Consider the following 21,005-nt stretch of genomic DNA (forward strand, 5'->3'; position numbering starts at 1 on the left):
ATTCACGTCTGGATGTTCACAACCAATGGTTGAAGCAAGCCTGACCGCCTGCCCCGCCCCTCACAACCATTTGCGGCCTTGGGCCAGGAAAGTCATGAAAAAAATTGCACACGAACAACGCCTCCACGCAAGCTCCCGATGCTCCGTCTTGAAGTCTGAAAATGAAACAACTTTTAATTGTATTATGTCTTGAATTGTATAATTGTATTTCTTCATTAAAAGCTTATTCATTGAAAACGATATTTCGTGTGAAATTTCTCTCGTCATTAAATAGACGATGGCCTTGCCGGGGGTTCGGTTCGATGCGGACTTTCACCTGGTTGGGATCGCCGGATCGAGACAAGGCGACACGGAGCGGCTGACCGTCTGCAGATCGATTCCAACGTAATCGAACGTCTGACCCTGCGCCTCCGTCGTTGGTAACAGGGGGTGCGTGTCTCCCTTGTGGAGTTTCTGGATAATGTTTGGAATTGCCACAATTTTGACCGTGACACCAACATGCAATGACCTGTGCGTTGTGAATGATGCAACGTTATGTTTTACATCTGCCGTTTAGCAGACTGCGCATATTGTGGTGAATGTTACTGGGGTAGCCAGGTGTGCCTGTCGGATTTTAACCTTGAACGTCTGCAATAAATAGAGAATGTGCTACCACATTCTTGGTTCTTTCGATAAAGTCACGTAAATAGAAAATAACAAAAACAAGAAAATTGGAAAATAATAAATTGATGAAAAGATGCCCATTGGTCGACTGAGATGACTGTGCCCCCCACAGTGTACACACAGTGTACACACACACAGTATACACACATACAGTGTACACACACACAGTGTACGTACACACAGTGTGTACACAATAATTTCAGTTTATATATTTTGGTATACCCCTGTGAGCCATTCGGCTCTTGAATCAAGTCCAACCACAACAAACACGAACAAGAAACATCTTAAAGTGACTACTTTGTGTGACTCTGCAAACAGAAAATCCATGAAAAAACAGCAAAATATTCCTGACAAAAGCACTGTACACCAACGCTGTGTGCTAAAAATCCCAGTGGGATGCAATGTCCACGTTGTTGTTGTTGCTGAGTTCAAGGGAGGGAGCAATGGAAAATTAATCTAAATCAACTTAAACTCCAATCCCGCTCTGTGACGTCACTACTCAGCATCACCTCATCGGCGTGAAACGCCAGGGGGAGGTGTCCCTCGCTAGTGACGTCATGTCACCAAGGTATTCACCCCACCCCGTCTACCGCGCCCTTGAGCGTGACGTCACCTCTGCCTGGGTCACTTCCGTTATCTGTTCAAGTACAATCCTTATTTGGGCAAAGCTACGCCCGGTGACTGGCGGCTCATTAACATAATGTGTTCGTGTCGACCGTCGCGAGTTTATTGCGACGGGTTCAGCACCCACGCCACATCCCTCCACGTATGGGCCGGCTCATTAACATAATTTATTTAAATTAAGACCCGCTCATTGCGGGAGGGGAGTGTTCTTGTACCACGCAAGTGACGTCACCTCCTGCTGCTGCGTGACGTCACGAGGTAACAGAAATCTGCCGCTCCGCGCATGAACTGAAATCCGAGGTGAGAAATTCTCATCGCGGTTGTGGTGGTGGTCGTGGTGGTTGTGGTGGTGGTTGTTGTTTACCAAGGTAGAGCCTCGCTCTCTCTCGTAGGGATGTCAGTTGAGTAGCAGCGAGCATGGGAATCGATGTCCAGGTTGGAACTTTACAACGCGGGGCCTAGCCACGCGGGGCCTTGCCTCCTGCCCTCGCCTGATCGCGTTTGCTTCAATTATCTCGCTTAGTTGAGCAATCTTTGTAAGAAAGTAATCTACCAGGCTATGCGTTTATTGTGTGTTGACCGACTCTCTGTGTTGCATTGCATTACATTTCCAAGTTTTACTCAGTTTGTTTGATTAAGTGTGCTTTTGATTTAAAGCTTTCGTGACTGCAGGGATTCATATTCTTGGTTCTTTCGGTAAAGTCACCACGTAGAAGGGAAACAATAAAATAATAAAAATATAAAATAATAAAAATATGAAACAATAAAATTGTCACGACGTTTCGACTGCAAGAAAATGTTCTTGCTGTGGTTTTTCTTGCTGTGGTTTTCACACCTGATGATGATTGTGTTGCAGTCGAAATGTCGTGATAATTTTATTGTTTTATATATTTTTTATTTTATTGTTTCCCTTCTACATGGTGGTGACTTTACCGAAATAATCAAGAATATAAGTGTGCTTTCTCTCTCTCTGCGTGTCCTCGTGTTATTATTATTTACTGCAGTCACCAAAGTTCCAAATCTCTTATTGACACAAGGCCGTAATTATAATATATTATAATAATTATAATATGTTATAATAATTATAATATATATTGGTGGGGGACATATCCCCCCACAATAATCAAATATGGTCAAAATGCCCCCCCAATATATTGCTATAAAAATATATATTTTTTAAATAATAATTGCTATGCTATGTTAATAAAAACAATTTGCTAAACCTTGGCCACAAAATGTGGACTTGTCTTCATATAACAATGCGTAGATTTGTGTTTATATGATTGTGTTGTACTTTATGAATCCCTAATCTCTGCCATTATATACTATGAAACAAGAAAAGTTAAAAAGTAAAAACAGAGCAATGTAATACAATACAATATTATACATGATTGTATCAAATAACAAAAACATTCCATCCCATGTGTTAGTGAAATTTTTCAATATTTTAGGAAATGTCAGGAAATTAGTTTTCAAATTTAGATTTTTTTCTGGGGGGGGGGGACCCCAGACCCCCTGGTAGATTTGTTCCCCCCCAATGTTGACTCCATGGCTACGGCCTTGCATTGACTCGCGGATTTCTCTACACCCCTCCCCTCTCTCTCTCTGCCTCTCTCTCTCTATTTAAGGCCTCAACACAGAGGCGTTGTTTCTCTGTGCGTACAGTGAGGGAAAAAAGTATTTGATCCCCTGCTGATTTTGTACGTTTGCCCACTGACAAGGAAATGATCAGTCTATAATTTTAATGTTAGGTTTATTTGAACAGTGAGAGACAGAATAACAACAAGAAAATCCAGAAAAACGCATGTCAAAAATGTTATAAATTGATTCGCATTTTAATGAGGGAAATAAGTATTTGACCCCCTCTCAATCAGAAAGATTTCTGGCTCCCAGGTGTCTTTTATACAGGTAACGAGCTGAGATTAGGAGCACACTCTTAAAGGGAGTGCTCCTAATCTCAGCTTGTTACCTGTCTAAAAGACACCTGTCCACAGAAGCAATCAATCAATCAGATTCCAAACTCTCCACCATGGCCAAGACCAAAGAGCTCTCCAAGGATGTCAGGGACAAGATTGTAGACCGACACAAGGCTGGAATGGGCTACAAGACCATTGCCAAGCAGCTTGGTGAGAAGGTGACAACAGTTGGTGCGATCATTCGCAAATGGAAGAAACACAAAAAAACTGTCAATCTCCTTCGGCCTGGGGTTCCATGCAAGATCTCACCTCGTGAAGTTGCAATGATCATGAGAACGGTGAAGAATCAGCCCAGAACTACACGGGAGGATCTTGTCAAAGATCTCAAGGCAGCTGGGACCATAGTCACCAAGAAAACAATTGATAACACGCTTCACCGTGAAGGACTGAAATCCTGCAGCACCCGCAAGGTCCCCCTGCTCAAGAAAGCACATATACATGCCCGTCTGAAGTTTGCCAATGAACATCTGAATGATTCAGAGGACAACTGGGTGAAAGTGTTTTGGTCGGATGAGACCAAAATGGAGCTCTTTGGCATCAACTCAACTCGCTGTGTTTGGAGGAGGAGGAATGCTGCCTATGACCCCAAGAACACCATCCCCACCGTCAAACATGGAGGTGGAAACATTATGCTTTGAGGGTGTTTTTCTGCTGAGGGGACAGGACAACTTCACCGCATCAAAGGGACGATGGACGGGGCCATGTACCGTCAAATTTTGGGTGAGAAACTCCTTCCCTCAGCCAGGGCATTGAAAATGGGTCGTGGATGGGTATTCCAGCATGACAATGACCCAAAACACAGGGCCAAGGCAACAAAGGAGTGGCTCGAGAAGAAGTACATTAAGGTCCTGGAGTGGCCTAGCCAGTCTCCAGACCTTAATCCCATAGAAAATCTGTGGAGGGAGCTGAAGGTTCGAGTTTCCAAACGTCAGCCTCGAAACCTTAATGACTTGGAGAAGATCTGCACAGAGGAGTGGGACAAAATCCCTCCTGAGATGTGTGCAAACCTGGTGGCCAACTACAAGAAAACGTCTGACCTCTGTTATTGCCAACAAGGGTTTTGCCACCAAGTACTAAATCATGTTTTGCAGAGGGGTCAAATACTTTTTTCCCTCATTAAAATGCAAATCAATTTATAACGTTTTTGACATGCGTTTATCTGGATTTTTTTTGTTATTCTGTCTCTCACTGTTCAAATAAACCTACCATTAAAATTAGACTGATCATTTCTTTGTCAGTGGGCAAACGTACAAAATCAGCAGGGGATCAAATACTTTTTTCCCTCACTGTATGTGTGTATCTCTCTGTGTTTCTCTGTGTTATATCTCTCTCTGTGTGTCTCCGTGTCTGTCTTTTGTCTCTCTTTCAAATTGAGCAACCTTTGGAAGAACGTTATCAACCAGGTGGGGTGTTGACTGTTATGTTGGCCGACTCTGTGTTGTATTGCATTACATTTCTAAGTTTACTAGGTTTGTTTTCTCTTGCATTTGTACCTGATGATTGCTTGTGTTGCAATTGAAACGTCGCATGCTATGTGCACACAGCGTTGGTGTACGGTGCTTTTTGTGGAATATTTTGCTGTTTTTCCCTGGATTTTATGTTTGCACAGTCACACATAGTCACTTCAAGATGTTTTCTTGTTCATGTTTTTTGTTTGTTGTGGTTGCACCCAATTCAAGAGCCGAATGGCTCACAGGTCTATACCAAATAAATGAAACTGAAACTATTAATTAATTAAATTTCCCTACGTGACTTTACCGAAAGAACCAAAGAGCATCTTAAGTTTTCATTTCTCTTCACCTGGCTCGCTACTTTGTAACTTTGTTTTGTTTTAAATATTCACAGTTTTTTTTTATTTTGTACCAGGCCACGCCCACGTTGAGCTGCTGTACCGCCCTTGTTTACAGAAGCAACCTGCCCACAACAACAACAATATCAACAAGGTGGGGCTTGTCAACAGCGTGGTGGTGTTCACTCTAGACACGTGGCGGTGTTCACTCTAGACACGTGGTGGTGTTCACTCTAGACACGTGGCGGTGTTCACTCTAGATGCGTGGCGGTGTTCACTCTAGACGCGTAGTGGTGTTCACTCTAGACGCGTGGCGGTGTTCACTCTAGACGCGTGGCGGTGTTCATTCTCTAGATGCGTGGCGGTGTTCACTCTAGACACGTGGTGGTGTTCACTCTAGACACGTAGTGGTGTTCACTCTAGACGCTTAGTGGTGTTCACTCTAGACACGTGGTGGTGTTCACTCTAGACCAGTGGTTCTTAACCTTGTTGGAGGTACCGAACCCCACCAGTTTCATATGCGCATTCACCGAACCCCTCTTTAGTGAAAAATAAAATGTGATTTTTTTCAAATTCAAGACGTAGATATGTTTTTTACTGGTACACAAAATGAGCCGTGCATGAACATTACCTTGTTCAAAGAATAAAACCAACACAATGCATAAACTCACAACAAATTACATACCTGGAAATCAATGTGACTTCTGCTGTTGCCTTTGAGAGATCAGTTCAGATATGCGTGGCTTCACCTTGGCAAGTGCCACTCTCATGTCATTTTCACAGCAAAGTCTGTTCCTTTTCTTCGTTTTTATGTCCAGCATCCTCGAAAAGGATTGCTCACAAAGATATGTTGTAACAAATGGTGTAAAAAAATCCAGGGCTTTCTTAGCAATAACTGGATACTTGTTCATTTGTCGACACCAAAACGTTGAGAGCGTTGTTGTTCTGAAGAGTTGCTGTTGAACCTGGCTCTGCTGAATTTCAATGATTTCGTCGAGGAATTCATCATTGACATCTGCTGTTTCAACAGCAAACGTGAACGGCTGTCTCACCCATGCTGGATATGACTCTCTTGTAGGGAAATATCCGTCGAGAGACTTTGCAAGCTCATCTAAGTGCGTGGCAATTGTTTGCTTCAGTTCCGTGGATACAGAAATATCTCCGATTCCAGACACATCTTCGATCTTACTTGCACAGTCGTCCAGAAGCGGGAAGTTTGCGAAGTTATTGTTCTCTGTTCGTCGTTTCCATAACGGTAGCTTTTTTTAAAAAGCCTTCAGGTGTTCTTCCGCTTCCATGATATTGACTCCACCACCCTGCATCTGCTGATTGAGATGATTGAGAGCTGCGAATATATCAGCCATGTACGCTAAAATGAGAATGAACTCAGGATTTTTGAAGCAATCTGCATGGCAGTGTTGGTGCTCTTGCAAAAACAGGGCTAATTCCACACGCATGGCAAAAACACGATTCAGCACCTGTCCCCGGGATAACCACCGAATATTAGAATGGAGCAGAAGTACCTCAAATTCAGAGCCCATTTCTTTACACAGCTCACTGAAGATGCGGTGCCTCAGAGCACTTTTTCGCACATAGTTCACACATTCCACCACAGTTTTTAATACTTCTGCCATTTTTGGAGGTAAGGTTTTTGTTGCCAACGCATGCCTGTGCAGAATACAATGCGTCACAATGATGTGTGGTGCATCGGCCTTTACTAGCGCACCAAAACCAGACTTTCTTCCCAGCATGACTGGAGCTCCGTCCGTACAAACTGCAGAAACCATATCCCATGAAAGATTGTTGTCTCTGAAGAAGTCATCCACAAGCTTCTTCACATCGGCTGCCTTCGTTGTTGTTGTTGTAAGAGGCTTACAAAATAAAAACTCTTCTTTTATCATGTCGTCTTTCACATAGCGTACAAAAACAGCAAGCTGGCTTAGATCAGAAACGTCTGTGGTTTCGTCGAGTTGAAGGCTGAATTTTGCCGGGCTTGAAATCAGATCCGCGACTACTTGAGCCAAGATGTCTTTACTCATGTCTTCTATTCTGTCACTGACGGTGTCATTTGAAAGGGGAATTTGGGATAATTTACCTTCGGCCGCTGTTCCGAGTATCAGATTCGCCATCTTTAATGCAGCTGGTTTCACAAGTGTTTCACCAATGGTGTGTGGCTTGCCCTGCTTTGCGATCAGGTAAGCAACTTCGTACGATGCTGTCAGGATCGGTTTGTTAACAGGTACAAATCCAAGAGCAGGCAGAGTGGCCCTTTCATCGAATCTGGCTCTCTTCACCCTGAATTCAGCAAGTGTTGTGTTCTTGTATTCCCCGTCTCCATGCAGCTTCAAGAAGTGTTCCTTTAGTTTTGCCGGTGCAAGACTAGAGTTGCTCAACTTGGCGTTGCAAATCATGCAGATAGGACGCTCACTCCCATCACGTTCCGTGATACATGAGAATCCATGTTGTACATATTCGTCCGACCACTTTCTTCTTTTGCCCAACATAGTATGGATAAAATATTAAAGAAATCACACGACGTACGACAACAACAGTCACACGTTGACTACTGAGTACGCACTAAATTCCCCGCAGCGCTGATTGGCCAAGCAGTGTAGCATGATCATCTGCAGCCAGTGATGGCCAAGCGGGCCGTGTGTGTCATCACAAATTTACACAATAATTCAAGTGTGTCCGGACCTCCGTGGCGGGGGCTCTGCCGAACCCCTGAGATCGACTCACCGAACCCCTGGGGTTCGATCGAACCCAGGTTAAGAACCACTGCTCTAGACGCTTGGTGGTGTTCACTCTAGACACTTGGTGGTGTTCACTCTAGACGTTTGGTGGTGTTCACTCTAGACGCGTGGCGGTGTTCACTCTAGACGCGTGGCGGTGTTCACTCTAGACGCTTGGCGGTGTTCATTCTCTACATGTAGAGGGGAAACCGGGGGATCGGGAAGGAAATCCACACGACCACGGGGAGAGAGACACGCAGCCTCGGCTGTGTTGATTGATCCTCAACTACTTGGTGGAGTGAGGAAGCATTACTACTGAGCAGGTGAAGGTGGCCAGGCGTGGGTCTGGACACACCACCACCTGTGAACCATGCCAGTGTGTGACAGTGGTGGAGCCAGTGGGGGGTAGGGTGGCACGTGCTTCCCCAACGATCCGATAGAAATCCCTCATTTTGATAGGATCATTGAGGTTTATTAGTAACGAGCTTCACTACCCAGCTTCGCCCGGGACTTGGATTCTTGTCTTGGATTAACTTCACATTCCCTTCTATTTCACTGAAAAACCCTGGAAAAAATTGATGCTTGCAAGAAAGAAAAAAGCCGAAACAAATAAATTTACCTAAATCGGATGTTTTCACTCAAGGAAATTCAACCCTAACGCACTTCTACGTAAGGTCGATTTTGGCCACTCGGGGAAGGGAATAATGACGTGGCGAGCTGAAAATAGTCACGTTCACTTAGAAATTACAGACAGCGTCAGCCGTGCAAATTTTCACGACGCCAGAGCTCAGCGTTGGAGAGGTTTTTGCTGCTTCGCACAAACAAACAGATGGAATGTTCTGCTTCATATTTTAGATAGCAGTTCTACCCGTTCTTCGCACGGAGGATGTGTGTTGAACTCCGAGAAGCCAATGGCTTCATCGGCCAGGAGCGAAGCGCCAACTAAAATCTCCCGGCACGCTGTTAACAGCTCTAAGCATTGCAGAGCGCTTGACTCAGAGGTGTTGCGGGTTGACGGCAGACACTTCATGGTCATTTCCCCCCCCCCCCCCAAAAAAAAAATACAAAATACTTTTTACATTTTTTACATTGTGTACAGTATGGAACATACCCACATGCCAAATTTCAAGTGTGTGGCACGTTGGGAAGTATGCTAAACATTTCGAACAGACACATGTATCCACACATTTCCCTTTCATATATATAGATAAATCAGCATTTTGCGACCCCCACTGCCACCGTGTGGCATATTATTACGTGCCAGGGACTCTATGAGAGTACAACAGTCCGAGTCCATAATTGGCAATAAGTAACGGCAAAGCAGTTATAAGTGGCTCACAGAATTTTGCGCAGTTGCGTATACAGTACACGACTTCCCTGAAGGCAAACACCTTCAGCGAGTGCAATGCCGATCACACGCGTCGAATAAAAAGTAAGGGACAAGTCATTACTTACTAACAACTCCTTACTAACAACTCCTTACTTACTAACAACTCCTTACTAACAACTCCTTACTGACAACTCCTTACTAACAACTCCTCACTAACAACTCCTTACTAACAACTCCTTACTTACTAACAACTCCTTACCAACAACTCCTTACTTACTAACAACTCCTATCATTTTTCATTGCTGGAGGGGTTTCCCCCCTTACCTGAAAATCCTGGCTCCGCCTCTGAGTGTGTGACAGTGTCAAGTTTGTGTTTGCAGTAAAGTCTATTAACTCTATTGAGCACGGAGGTTATATCAAAACAATAGTTTCTTTTTGTTTTCCTCTGCAACTCTTTATAAGAATGGAGTCAGGAAGTTAACACAGCACACACGTGCAGCTGAAGTCGGATCTGTTCATCCCAGCATTCAAGGACATCTGTGCCTGGCTTCACACCTCTAAGTTGTGATTGAACATTAATTTATGCATTTCTTCATAACACAAACAGTATTATTTAAACACCCTTTGCTATGTCAGCTGAATTTAGCTTTCATAAATATTCCTTTTGTTGCCAGACAGCTGAAATTGTGTGCTCGGAGTTTTTGGTGAACATTCATTTTGAAGATACGAGGGCTTCCAGGCATGTTTATAACCATTTGCCCTCTCATTGTGTGCCATAACAGCCCGTGTGATGAATTTGGGACACTTTTCCACTATATCATGATTATATGAATAAGTATAGACGTGTAAGTCACGTGTTACTGTGTATATATGCTTTCCTCTGTGCCTCGATACTGACGTGTAGATGGTGTGGATATTATTTTTTTCTGTCTGCAGCTGACGCTTCTTCTGACGCTTCCTCTGCAGAATTGGTCTGATGGAGCAAATGCACTCAGCGCAGCTCGGTAGGACAAGGCAACAATGCGACCGGTGTGCATACAGCACGGATCGTACTGGAAATTTCACACGGCACAAGAGAACTCACACAGGAGAGAAACCCTTCAAGTGCAGTGTGTGTGGGATGGCGTTTGCACATTCATCTACTCTAGTAGAACACCAGAGAACACACGGGAGAGAAACCCTTCAGGTGCAGTCTGTGTGGGAAGGCGTTTCCACGTTCATCTGCTCTTGTAATACACCAGAGAACACACACGGGAGAGAAACCCTTCAAGTGCAGTGTGTGTGGGAAGGCGTTTGCACAGTCATCTAATCTTGTAGAACACCAGAGAACACACACGGGAGAGAAACCCTTCAAGTGCAGTGTGTGTGGGTATCCGTTTGCACATTCATCTACTCTTGTAATACACCAGAGAACACACACGGGAGAGAAACCCTTCAAGTGCAGTGTGTGTGGGAAGGCGTTTGCACATTCATCTGCTCTTGTAATACACCAGAGAACACACACGGGAGACAAACCCTTCAAGTGCACTGTGTGTGGGACGGCGTTTGCACAGTCTAATCTTGTAGAACACCAGAGAACTCACACAGGAGAGAAACCCTTCAAGTGCAGTGTGTGTGGTGTTGTATACGGCCCTTTTTCCACAATTAATATCCATAAGAATATTTACGGATGCATACACCTAGATTTCTTTTTCCTTTCTTTCGTGACAAACAATATATATATATTTTTTTTAATGAATCAAACCAGTAAGCCAGAAACACGAAAAACCAGATGTCGGTCATAAACAGACCATTAAAGAATAAAGAAATAATAAAACTCTCAAGGCGAGGATGTAACAGCTATCGGCGAAAATCTCCAGATGAACAAGAGTTTGATGGGCCCCTTAGGAAAGGTCCCTCCGAGGTCAGAACACCAAGAGAGCAGACACCAGACGCCAACAGGGTAAATCGTATACATATTCTTTTCCTTATTTTCCAGTAAAACAACAACAAAAAAAATTAAAAGGCAACAACAAGAATAAGATAAAAGTAGCGAGCCTAACGCTCACTCCAATTAAGAACAGGCCACCAGACACATCAGTGAATTATTATCCAATAATTAATTCGCTATCAAATGATTTTCACCTTTAATACTTTTACTGTTAAAGCAAAGCTTGGAGACAAAATACCGAGTCACATCAAAGGTTATCGAGAAGGAATGAGGCGAACGGGCAAACTTACGAAAGAGTTTAAACAATATCCCAAGCAACCCCGACCATCTTTGTCTCTCTCACAGCGCGGAGAAGCAGGAATTACACCTTATCACAAGGGGCCATCTGGAAAAGCCAGCCGGGTTTGATGAGGAGACACACCCCACCCCACACACGGCAACCAGACAAACAAGTTTTAAAGAAATTGCAAAATAACATTAATAATAATGTGTTAACCTTAAACGATATTCCATTATAGAACCTTACAGAACCAAGGGATATGGATTCCAACAATCTGGAAACAGACCTCTTAAACTCAGGATGAAAATTATTTTTCTTTTTAATAATTCCATCATAACAATTCGAACCTCGGTAAACCGAGAGGTGTCGGGAGGACGTAGTTACAAACACGAGTCGTGGCGAACATGGAGTCGAAATGATATTTGCAAAGTATAGAGAGATGGGAAGATCCCGGCCACCTTTGTCTTTCCCTGCAGCACGTGATAAAATGCATACGCTCGGAAGAGCATCTTCACTTGGAAATAAATCAAATACTATCAATCACAAGCAGGATCATAACTGTGTATGATAAGATACCAACTGTGATGTGAAATGTTAAACTTAAAAAAAATCTTAACCATTTCTTTGTGCGTCGGAACGTGAACGGAAAAGGGGGGGGGGAACCCGCCCCTCTCTTTGGGTGGAGGGATCAGACAACCAGACGCCACCGAGATGAATCGAGGTGTCTGTTGTCTTGATGTTTATGGCTTGAGGAAAGACCCGAACAGGACCGTGTCATAAATGACACACACACAAACATACACACTGACACACGAACCCCCCCCACCACCGACACACGAACCCCCCCCACCGACATACGATCAGATCAAAGATAGCTCCACCTCGTGAGGGGGAGCCGAGAAGGGGAGAGATTTTTGGCATAAAAAGGAGCCGTTTCAGCATTGAAACCAGCTCATCAGCCCTCGGGGCCAACTCATCAGCCCTCGGGGGCAGCTCAACAGAAGAAGACTCATCTCAACTCAGCTCAACAGAAGAAGACTCATCTCAACTCAGCTCAACAGAAGAAGACTCATCTCAACTCAACTCAGCAGAAGAAAAACTTGACCTGTCGCTCGCGAGCGCAGCGTCAGCTACTACAGCAGCGGAAAGAGCGCGCGCCGGCGTAGCTCATCCAGCAGTGGAGGAAACTGCTGTCAGCGAATCAGCACGGGCGCGTTCGCGCATCTTCAAGGAGAAAGAGCGCGGCCAGCAACGCCAAGCAAGAGCGTGCAGCAGCTCAGCCAGCAGTGGAGAGAAACTGCTATCAGCGAACCAGCACGGGCGCGTTCGCGCGTCTTCAAGGAGAGGAAGCGCGCGCCACCAGCGTGCCATCAGCACCAGCCATCAGCACCAGCGCGCCGCTGCGGGCGTGCTTCTAACGCCGTCTACCAGACGGTCATCTCAGCTACAACAACGCATCTACTCGTTCACCAACGTCCGTCGAGTCCGAACCAACTACTGAAAGAAGAATCAACTGATACGTATGATACACTGCCCCCCACTACACACAAACCAGACGTCTGCTTGACGCAAAGAATCGATTCCGAATATTGGCCTACTCTTTCACCACTCACACCATTCAACACACACACACACGGGTCATTAACAAAGCCTAAAAACCTCAAGCCATTGAACCATCCGTGATTGTGGAAACATCGCAACGACCGAGTGAATAATCCATCGTTTTTAAGAGTGTTCATAATTTTTCTCTGTAATATTGTGCTGGGGCTGTACTTCTAACCGCATAAATTACCAACTGACCCATTAACAAGGATTAATTCTTGGCTCCTCACCACGGAGCGCCGCTCGCGGGGTTGAAGAGCGGGTTCAACCGGTTCCCTGTCAGGGGTCTGGCCACAATCAATTAAAAGATTGGCCCGAGATAAGGATCTCAAAAGGAAACATCGCCACCCATTGAGTCGCGTTGAGAAGTTGATTAGGAATACTTGAGTCGTTCGTTAATATTTGTCTGTCTGCATAATCTTGCCGGTATCCACGAATGAAATAACGAATTCAAACGCATATTTGTGCCTCCAAGAATAATACTGGTTGGAGTGCCCTGTCAACGAGTAGCGTTGCATAATAATCAGTCATCCTATTGTTAACAACGTGACAATAATTGCATTAAGGGCCGCGCATGATCAGTGACCGAATGCTGTTTTGTGTGACAATTCAAGTAACGAAGCATTGTGGCCATCGAGTGGTGTTGATAAGGCAATTAGAAGTATTACAGTCGAACGCTTTAAATTCATAATCGTTATGAATCAATGAACGAACATCAACGTGGTACTGTGCTGACGATTTCAAGCATAATAACTTCGCATATCAGAATGTATTAAGGATTGGATACGAATCAAAGACCAAGTGCCGTGTTGTGTAACAATTCAAGCATACGAGTTTGCATATTATAAAGTTAAGGTTTGATAGAATAGTTCGCATGTTTTTAATCTCTCTCTCAACAACCGATCGATTGCGTTACGCGTCGGGAATTAACCACAGGTGCCGCTATCGAGGTGAAACAACGCAATCGTGATGGTATCGTGTTAACGCTGTGTTGAAATTCCAAATCCCGAGATTGAGTTTTTCATATATAAGTTAGCTAGAAATAAAATTGATTAAAGCAGAAGGTTTGTGTGTGATTCTTCCTGAAATTCTGCATAATATTGTTCTGCGTATGAGATCTGAATCCTGGGGACCTATCATAAGCACACTATCACCACATGATCCATAACACACATAATCCGTAATGTTCAATCGAGAGTAATCGTATCCTTATCGATAATACGGAATTGAAGAGCAGAGTCGAATCGTCTCTCTCTCATTCACGCTCACAACGCCTGCGTCACTGCATACGATTAATTGCGTTATTCCAATTCATAACACAATCCTCGTCACCGAGGCTCGACCTGATAATCCATAACGACCTGCATTATCATAACCACGCCCACTCGCATAAATTAATACGATTATCTCTCGAATCAGCATAATTTATGCACATAATTACACTAATTAACATAATTTCGGATAAATTATGCAAATCTCAAATTTCATTTAATTTTCATTATTTTCATCAATTTTCATAACACCTATATATACAACAGTGGGAAGGCATTTGCAGATTCATCAAATCTTCAAGTACACCAGAGAACACACACGGGAGAGAAACCCTTCAGGTGCACTCCGTGCGGGATAACGTTTGCACAGCAACCACATCTTCAAGTACACCAGAGAACACAGAAGCATCAGAAGATCCACAAGGAGTGGAGTCTGAAATCGGCTTGTGAAAGTCAAAGTGCCACCATGAGCCCATCCCTCATGAAACATGAACCGGAAGAAAATCCCAGCTTGGACACTTTTAAAGTTATCGAGGTGAAATATGAAGAGGTAATGGTGAAGAGGGAAGAAGTGATGGTGAAGAGGGAAGAAGTGATGGTGAAATGTGAAGATGAAGATTCAACTCCAAAATGGGACCTTCACATTGATGGAGGTAACGTGAAGCAAGAGGAGAATTCTGACTGTGAGGCAGAGCGAGGCAACTCCCAGCAGTTTGTGGAAGTGGAGGTGTGGGTGGACTTCCTCCGATACAATACAAAGTCAAGTGGAGACCCGGTAGATGTGTAAGCCAGAGACGATGTCGCTACAATAGATGCACCTTTGTCACAGGCCTTTAATGACAAGAATATGAAGTTGAACACTCATTTCCTAGGTTCAACCTGCAGAGTAAGAGCGGCCAGTCTTTGTGGACCTGTGGGTTGGGTCAATCTCTCACCAGGAGCGAGAGACAATAAGCTCCCAAGCATTCACGATGTTCTCATGATAATTGCGTTTACGCTTTGCTCGCTTAATCGCCTCGGCAACTCGGAGTTTTGTATCTCGTCTGAGACGCTCGAAGAGCATCCCCAAGTAGCAGCTGCCCCTGTGTGGCACGGAGTGGTGGCCCTGCACCGGCCTGCATGTGGGCAAGAGACTGTCAGTAGGGGGCGATGATTGATGCGTCATCTCAGTTGTGTAGTTTGTAGGCAATCTTGATTTCGAAGCTTTCGTGACTGCAGGAATCCACACTCTTGAGTTATTTCGGTAAAGTCACCACGTGGGTAGAAACATAACAGATCACGGCGTTTAGATCACAACACAAGCAATCGTCATCAGGTGGGACAACCACAGCAAGAGAAATTGCTGAAGTAGTAGGCGCCTACTCCAGCAGTTTCTTCTTCTTGCTGCTGTGCTTGTCCCACCTGATGACGATTGCTTGTGTTGCCATCGAAGTGCCGTGATCTATTATTTGTAGCGTAATGTTTAGAATTTGCTACATTTTGACCCAGACCCCAGCATGCAACGGCCTACTCGTTTTGAATGATGCAACAATAGTACGTTGTACATACACTGTTAAGCAGACGGTGCGTATTTGTAAAATAACTTCTTGTTAATACGATGTAACGTGATGCAGTCAATATCGCTGCAGTAATCAATGTTAATATGCCCGTCAATAATTTAGAATGAATACTTGTCTGATTGTGCGCGTACATGTAACATTTTGTCTGAGGGTCACACATTGATTAAGTGATGTTAGGACAAAGTGTGTGTGTGTTTTGGAAGTAACCTGTACAGAGAACTCAGGTGAGACCCGTTGTTCTTGTGATACAGGTCAAAGGGTACTTTTGTGTTTCACGAAGCGTCTGCCTCTGGAGCAACTCATTGTCTTTGAAATAGGGAGCACACTCGGATCATTCATCAGTTACAAGGCATACCACTTGAAAGTTAAACGTATAGGAGGAGATACATTCTCTACAACACGAATTGTAGTTTTGTCTTACGTGTTGACGTAGATTTTGTCTAACTAGGACTAGAAATGCTCCTTGCTGATTCACGTCTGGATGTTCGTAACCATCGGTTGAAGCAAACCCCACTGCTGCTGTTGAGACGCTGTGCACCAATAATGGCCCAACACATTGACGGCCTTCAGGCCAGGAAAGTCACAACATTTGCACACGAAGGACGCATTCACGCAAGTACCCCATGCTCCGTTTTGAAGTTTTAAAATGAAACATCTTTGAATTGTGTTGTGTTTTGAGTTAGATGATTTTATTTCTTCATTAAAAGCTTGTATCAATTTACATCTGGAAGACTTCATTGAAAAGGACATTTCGTGTGAATTTTCTCTCGTCATTAAGTAGATGGCCTTGCCGGGGGTTCGGTTTAATGCGGACACAAACAGTGTACACACACACAGTGTACACACACACAGTGTACATACACAGTGTTAACACACTACACACACACACACAGTGTATACACAGTGTACACACACACACACAATGTACACACACACAGTTTACACATACAGTGTACACACACAGTGTACACACACAATGTACACATACAGTGTACACACAGTGTACACACACACAGTGTACACACTGTACATACACAGTGTTCACACACTACACACACACAGTGTATACAGTGTACACACACAATGTACACACACACAGTGTACACATACACAGTGTAGACACACACAGTGTACACACAGTTTACACACACAATGTACACACATAGTGTACACACACAGTGACGAGTGTCGCTGTCTTCCTGCTGTCTCCACAGCTGCCGTGACGAGTGTCGCTGTCTTCCTGCTGTCTCACAGCTGCCGTGACGAGTGTCGCTGTCTTTCTGCTGTCTCACAGCTGCCGTGACGAGTGTCGCTGTCTTCCTGCTGTCTCACAGCTGCGGTGACGAGTGTCGCTGTCTTCCTGCTGTCTCCACAGCTACCGTGAGGAGTGTCACTGTCTTCCTGCTGTCTCACAGCTGCCGTGACGAGTGTCGCTGTCTTCATGCTGTCTCTACAGCTGCCGTGACGAGTGTCGCTGCCTTCCTGCTGTCTCTACAGCTGCGGTGACGAGTGTCGCTGTCTTCCTGCTGTCTCCACAGCTGCCGTGACGAGTGTCGCTGTCTTCCTGCTGTCTCTACAGCTGCCGTGACGAGTGTCGCTGTCTTCCTGCTGTTTCCGCAGCTGCCGTGACGAGTGTCGCAGTCTTCCTGCCGTCTCACAGCTGCCGTGACGAGTGTCGCTGTCTTCCTGCTGTCTCACAGCTGCCGTGACGAGTGTCGCTGTCTTCCTGCTGTCTCTACAGCTGCCGTGACGAGTGTCGCTGTCTTCCTGCTGTCTCCACAGCTGCCGTGACGAGTGTCGCTGTTTTCCTGCTGTCTCCACAGCTGCCGTGACGAGTGTCGCTGTCTTCCTGCTGTCTCACAGCTGCCGTGATGAGTGCCGGTGACTCCAGGTTGTCTCTGGCCGCTGCCGTGATGAGTGCCGGTGACTCCAGGTTGTCTCTGGCCGCTGCTGGAGCTCACAGGAACATTCTGGTGAGTCGCTTTTAGGGGGGCTCACCGGTGCTCTGTGTACTACTATACACTGTACACTACTATACACTGTACGCTATACTATACACTGTACAGTTTAACACGTAGGCTTTCGCGACCAATATTATTCATAATAAAGTTTTTTGGGTTAGATCACGTTTATTTATAAATTTGTCGTAACCCTCCACCTCCCGACACGGCCAATCAGCAAAAAAAGTGTCACGTTGACAAAAGACAAATAATTCACTACTTCAGCCCACCGGTGTGTTGAAGAGTTAATCCACATTTACAGTTTGAGTACGACGTTTCGCTGGTAAATACATCCAGCATCATCAAGCAATTCGCCAGAATGGTAAAGCCCTCACTTGCTCCCGGTTTTTTATATAGTGTGGCCTGGAAGCGTATTATTAAATAATACACATTACATTTAAATAATTACTAATCTACAACTCATTACTAATCATAAACAATGACTGATTACTAATCGATTATATAATTACAATACCCCCCCCTCCGCCTCTAATCGCTGCACCTGATATGAGTTAAGTGATGACGTCACCCTGCTGCTCTATATAAAAACCGGGAGCAAGCGAGGGCTTTACCATTCTGGCGAATTGCTTGATGATGCTGGATGTATTTACCAGCGAAACGTCGTACTCAAACTGTAAATGTGGATTAACTCTTCAACACACCGGTGGGCTGAAGTAGTGAATTATTTGTCTTTTGTCAACGTGACACTTTTTTTGCTGATTGGCCGTGTCGGGTGGTGGAGGGTTACGACACATTTATAAATAAACGCGATCTAACCCAAAAACCTTTATTATGAATACACTGTACACTATACACTGCACACTATACACTGTACACTATACTATACACTGTACACTATACTATACACTGTACGCTATACTATACACTACTATACACTGTACACTATACACTGTACACTATACTATACACAACTATACACTACATTACTATACACTTCACAACTATACACTGTACACTATACACAACTATACACTACATTACTATACACTACACAACTATACACTGTACACTATACACAACTATACACTACAATTACTATACACTACACTACTATGCACTACATTACTATACACTACACTATACCCTACACTACTATAAACTACAGTACTATACGCTACTATACACAATGCACTACTATACACTACAATGTAATATACACTACTATACACTACAATCGGTCCTGGGCCTCCCCTAGGTTGACTCAAAAGAGTAGCTGGTGTAGCGGTGTGTCGTAGTAAACAAAGCCACTGGGGAGACAAAGGCGGTTCGGCGTGGTGCTGGCCACCCACCCCCTCATGTGCCACAGTGCCGGCAGCCTTGATAGGTGCTTCTCTTCGCTAACAGCACTTGCCCCTATAGCCTGCCGAGGCTACACGGGGGACCTTTGTGTCTGTGTTAGTGATGACATGTGGCTTCGTGATGCCTCTGTCCGCTGGGACGCAGCTGAAGCCGGTGCCTGCAATGCTTCGTCTGCTGCAGTCGGTCGGTGTCGAGGGCGACACATTCACGTGGGAGCAGGTGGGTCCCATCACGGCCACCAACACCATCATCATCTGCGTGGCTAGGAGATGTTGACTACCTCGCCTGGTGTACAGGAGGTCGTGGGACCCACCATCATCATTATCAGGGTGGCTAGGAGATGTTGACTACCTCGTCTGGTGTACAGGAGGTCGTGGATTCTATCGCGACCCAGACACCTGCTGTATAATTTGGATTTGCAGGATTATCACAGATGGCTACGTGCGGTGCGAAAGAAGTTCAACATAGTACAGACGTTACACTCACCCACCCACTCACCCAACCACTCGTCCACCCACTCATTCATTGACCTACTCAGCCACCCACTCACCCAACCACTCACCCACTCCATTTACCCACACACTAACACTCACTCATCCAACCACTCACTCATCCACTCACTCACCCAACCACTCACTCTACTCACCCTCTAACCCATCCACTCACCCTCTAACCCATCCACTCACTGACTAGTCCATCTCTTCCGCCCATGCCACTAAATCACTGATCCACCCACTCACTCACTGATTCTCTCACTGATCCACACACCCACTCACTCACCTACTCACTCACCTACCCACCCACTCACCCACTCAATCACTCAACCACCCACTCACTCACCTACCCACCCACTCACCCACTCAATCACTCAACCACCCACTCACTAACTCATCCACTCACTCACCCACTCACTCACCCACCCACCTACTCACCCACTCAGTCACCCACTCGTGTGTGTGCATGCATGCGTGTGTGTGTGCATGTGTGTGTGTACGTCCCACGTAGGCGTACCACTACGTGGGACAATACATCAAGCGGAGACAACTTTACGATGTAGAGAGGCCGTACCTGGTGAGGTGTGGCGGGGACCCCCTGGGGGAGGTGTTTGGTGTGGAGGGATTCTCACTCAGAGATCCCAGGTGAGGGAGATAGAAAGAGGGTGGAGAGAGATTTGGTGGGTGGGTGAGTGAGTGTGGGTGAGCGGATGAGTTATTTAGTGAGTGAGTGGGAGGGAGGGCGAGTGGGGGAGTGAATTATTGAGTGGGTGGGTGAGCTGTTTAGTGAGTGGGTGAGTGATTGAGTGGGTGAATATTCTTTGGTTCTTTCACTAAAGTCACGTAGATAGAAAAATTATAATTTAAAAAGTGAAATAAAAAGAAACAAACGAGAGAGAGGGGTGGAGAGAGAGAGAGAGGGGCGGTAGATAGAGCCTGCATCCAAACCCAGCCTGGATCTCCCTGTCTCTCTCTTCCAGACACTCGGTGGTAGCGCTGTTCGTGAAGTCATTCTCCATAGTGACGGCCGACAGCAGGCGAGGTGAAGTTCCCCTCCCTCCTCCTCACTCCCTCCTTCTCACTCCCTCCCCGGGTTCATAGCGCGATGTAGCGCTAACTACAATACCGCTACCCATATACAGTCATACACTCACTCACACACTCACACACACTCACACATTCACTCACATACACACACTCACACATTCACTCACTCACACTCACATATTCACTCACTCACACACTCACACACACTCACACACACTCACACACTCACTCACACACACACTCACTCACACACTCACACACACTCACACACTCACACACACTCACACATTCATTCACTCACACACTCACACACACTCACACACTCACACACACTCACACATTCACTCACTCACATAATCTCTTCTTTTTCTTCCCCTTCAGCCGGTGT

General features: G+C 45.2%; 1 protein-coding gene across 1 annotated transcript; it reads left to right on the plus strand.

Annotated features, from left to right (window-relative positions):
- Positions 1-1,531: 1,531 nt before the first annotated feature.
- On the plus strand, positions 1,532-20,219 carry LOC142912351 (E3 ubiquitin-protein ligase Mdm2-like). The gene is made up of 6 exons (XM_076060520.1): positions 1,532-1,587; positions 5,130-5,206; positions 10,081-10,143; positions 17,620-17,729; positions 19,221-19,295; positions 20,082-20,219. Exons 4-6 carry the CDS (start codon positions 17,628-17,630, stop codon positions 20,217-20,219), a joined length of 315 nt encoding a protein of 104 aa, XP_075916635.1. The 5' UTR covers positions 1,532-1,587; positions 5,130-5,206; positions 10,081-10,143; positions 17,620-17,627.
- Positions 20,220-21,005: the final 786 nt, after the last annotated feature.

The sequence above is a fragment of the Petromyzon marinus genome, unplaced genomic scaffold (assembly GCF_048934315.1).
Source record: "Petromyzon marinus isolate PM22_M1 ecotype Great Lakes invasive population unplaced genomic scaffold, UKy_Petmar_22M1.pri1.0 PM_G_Scaffold_2, whole genome shotgun sequence".
In the NCBI taxonomy this organism is placed as follows: domain Eukaryota; kingdom Metazoa; phylum Chordata; class Hyperoartia; order Petromyzontiformes; family Petromyzontidae; genus Petromyzon; species Petromyzon marinus.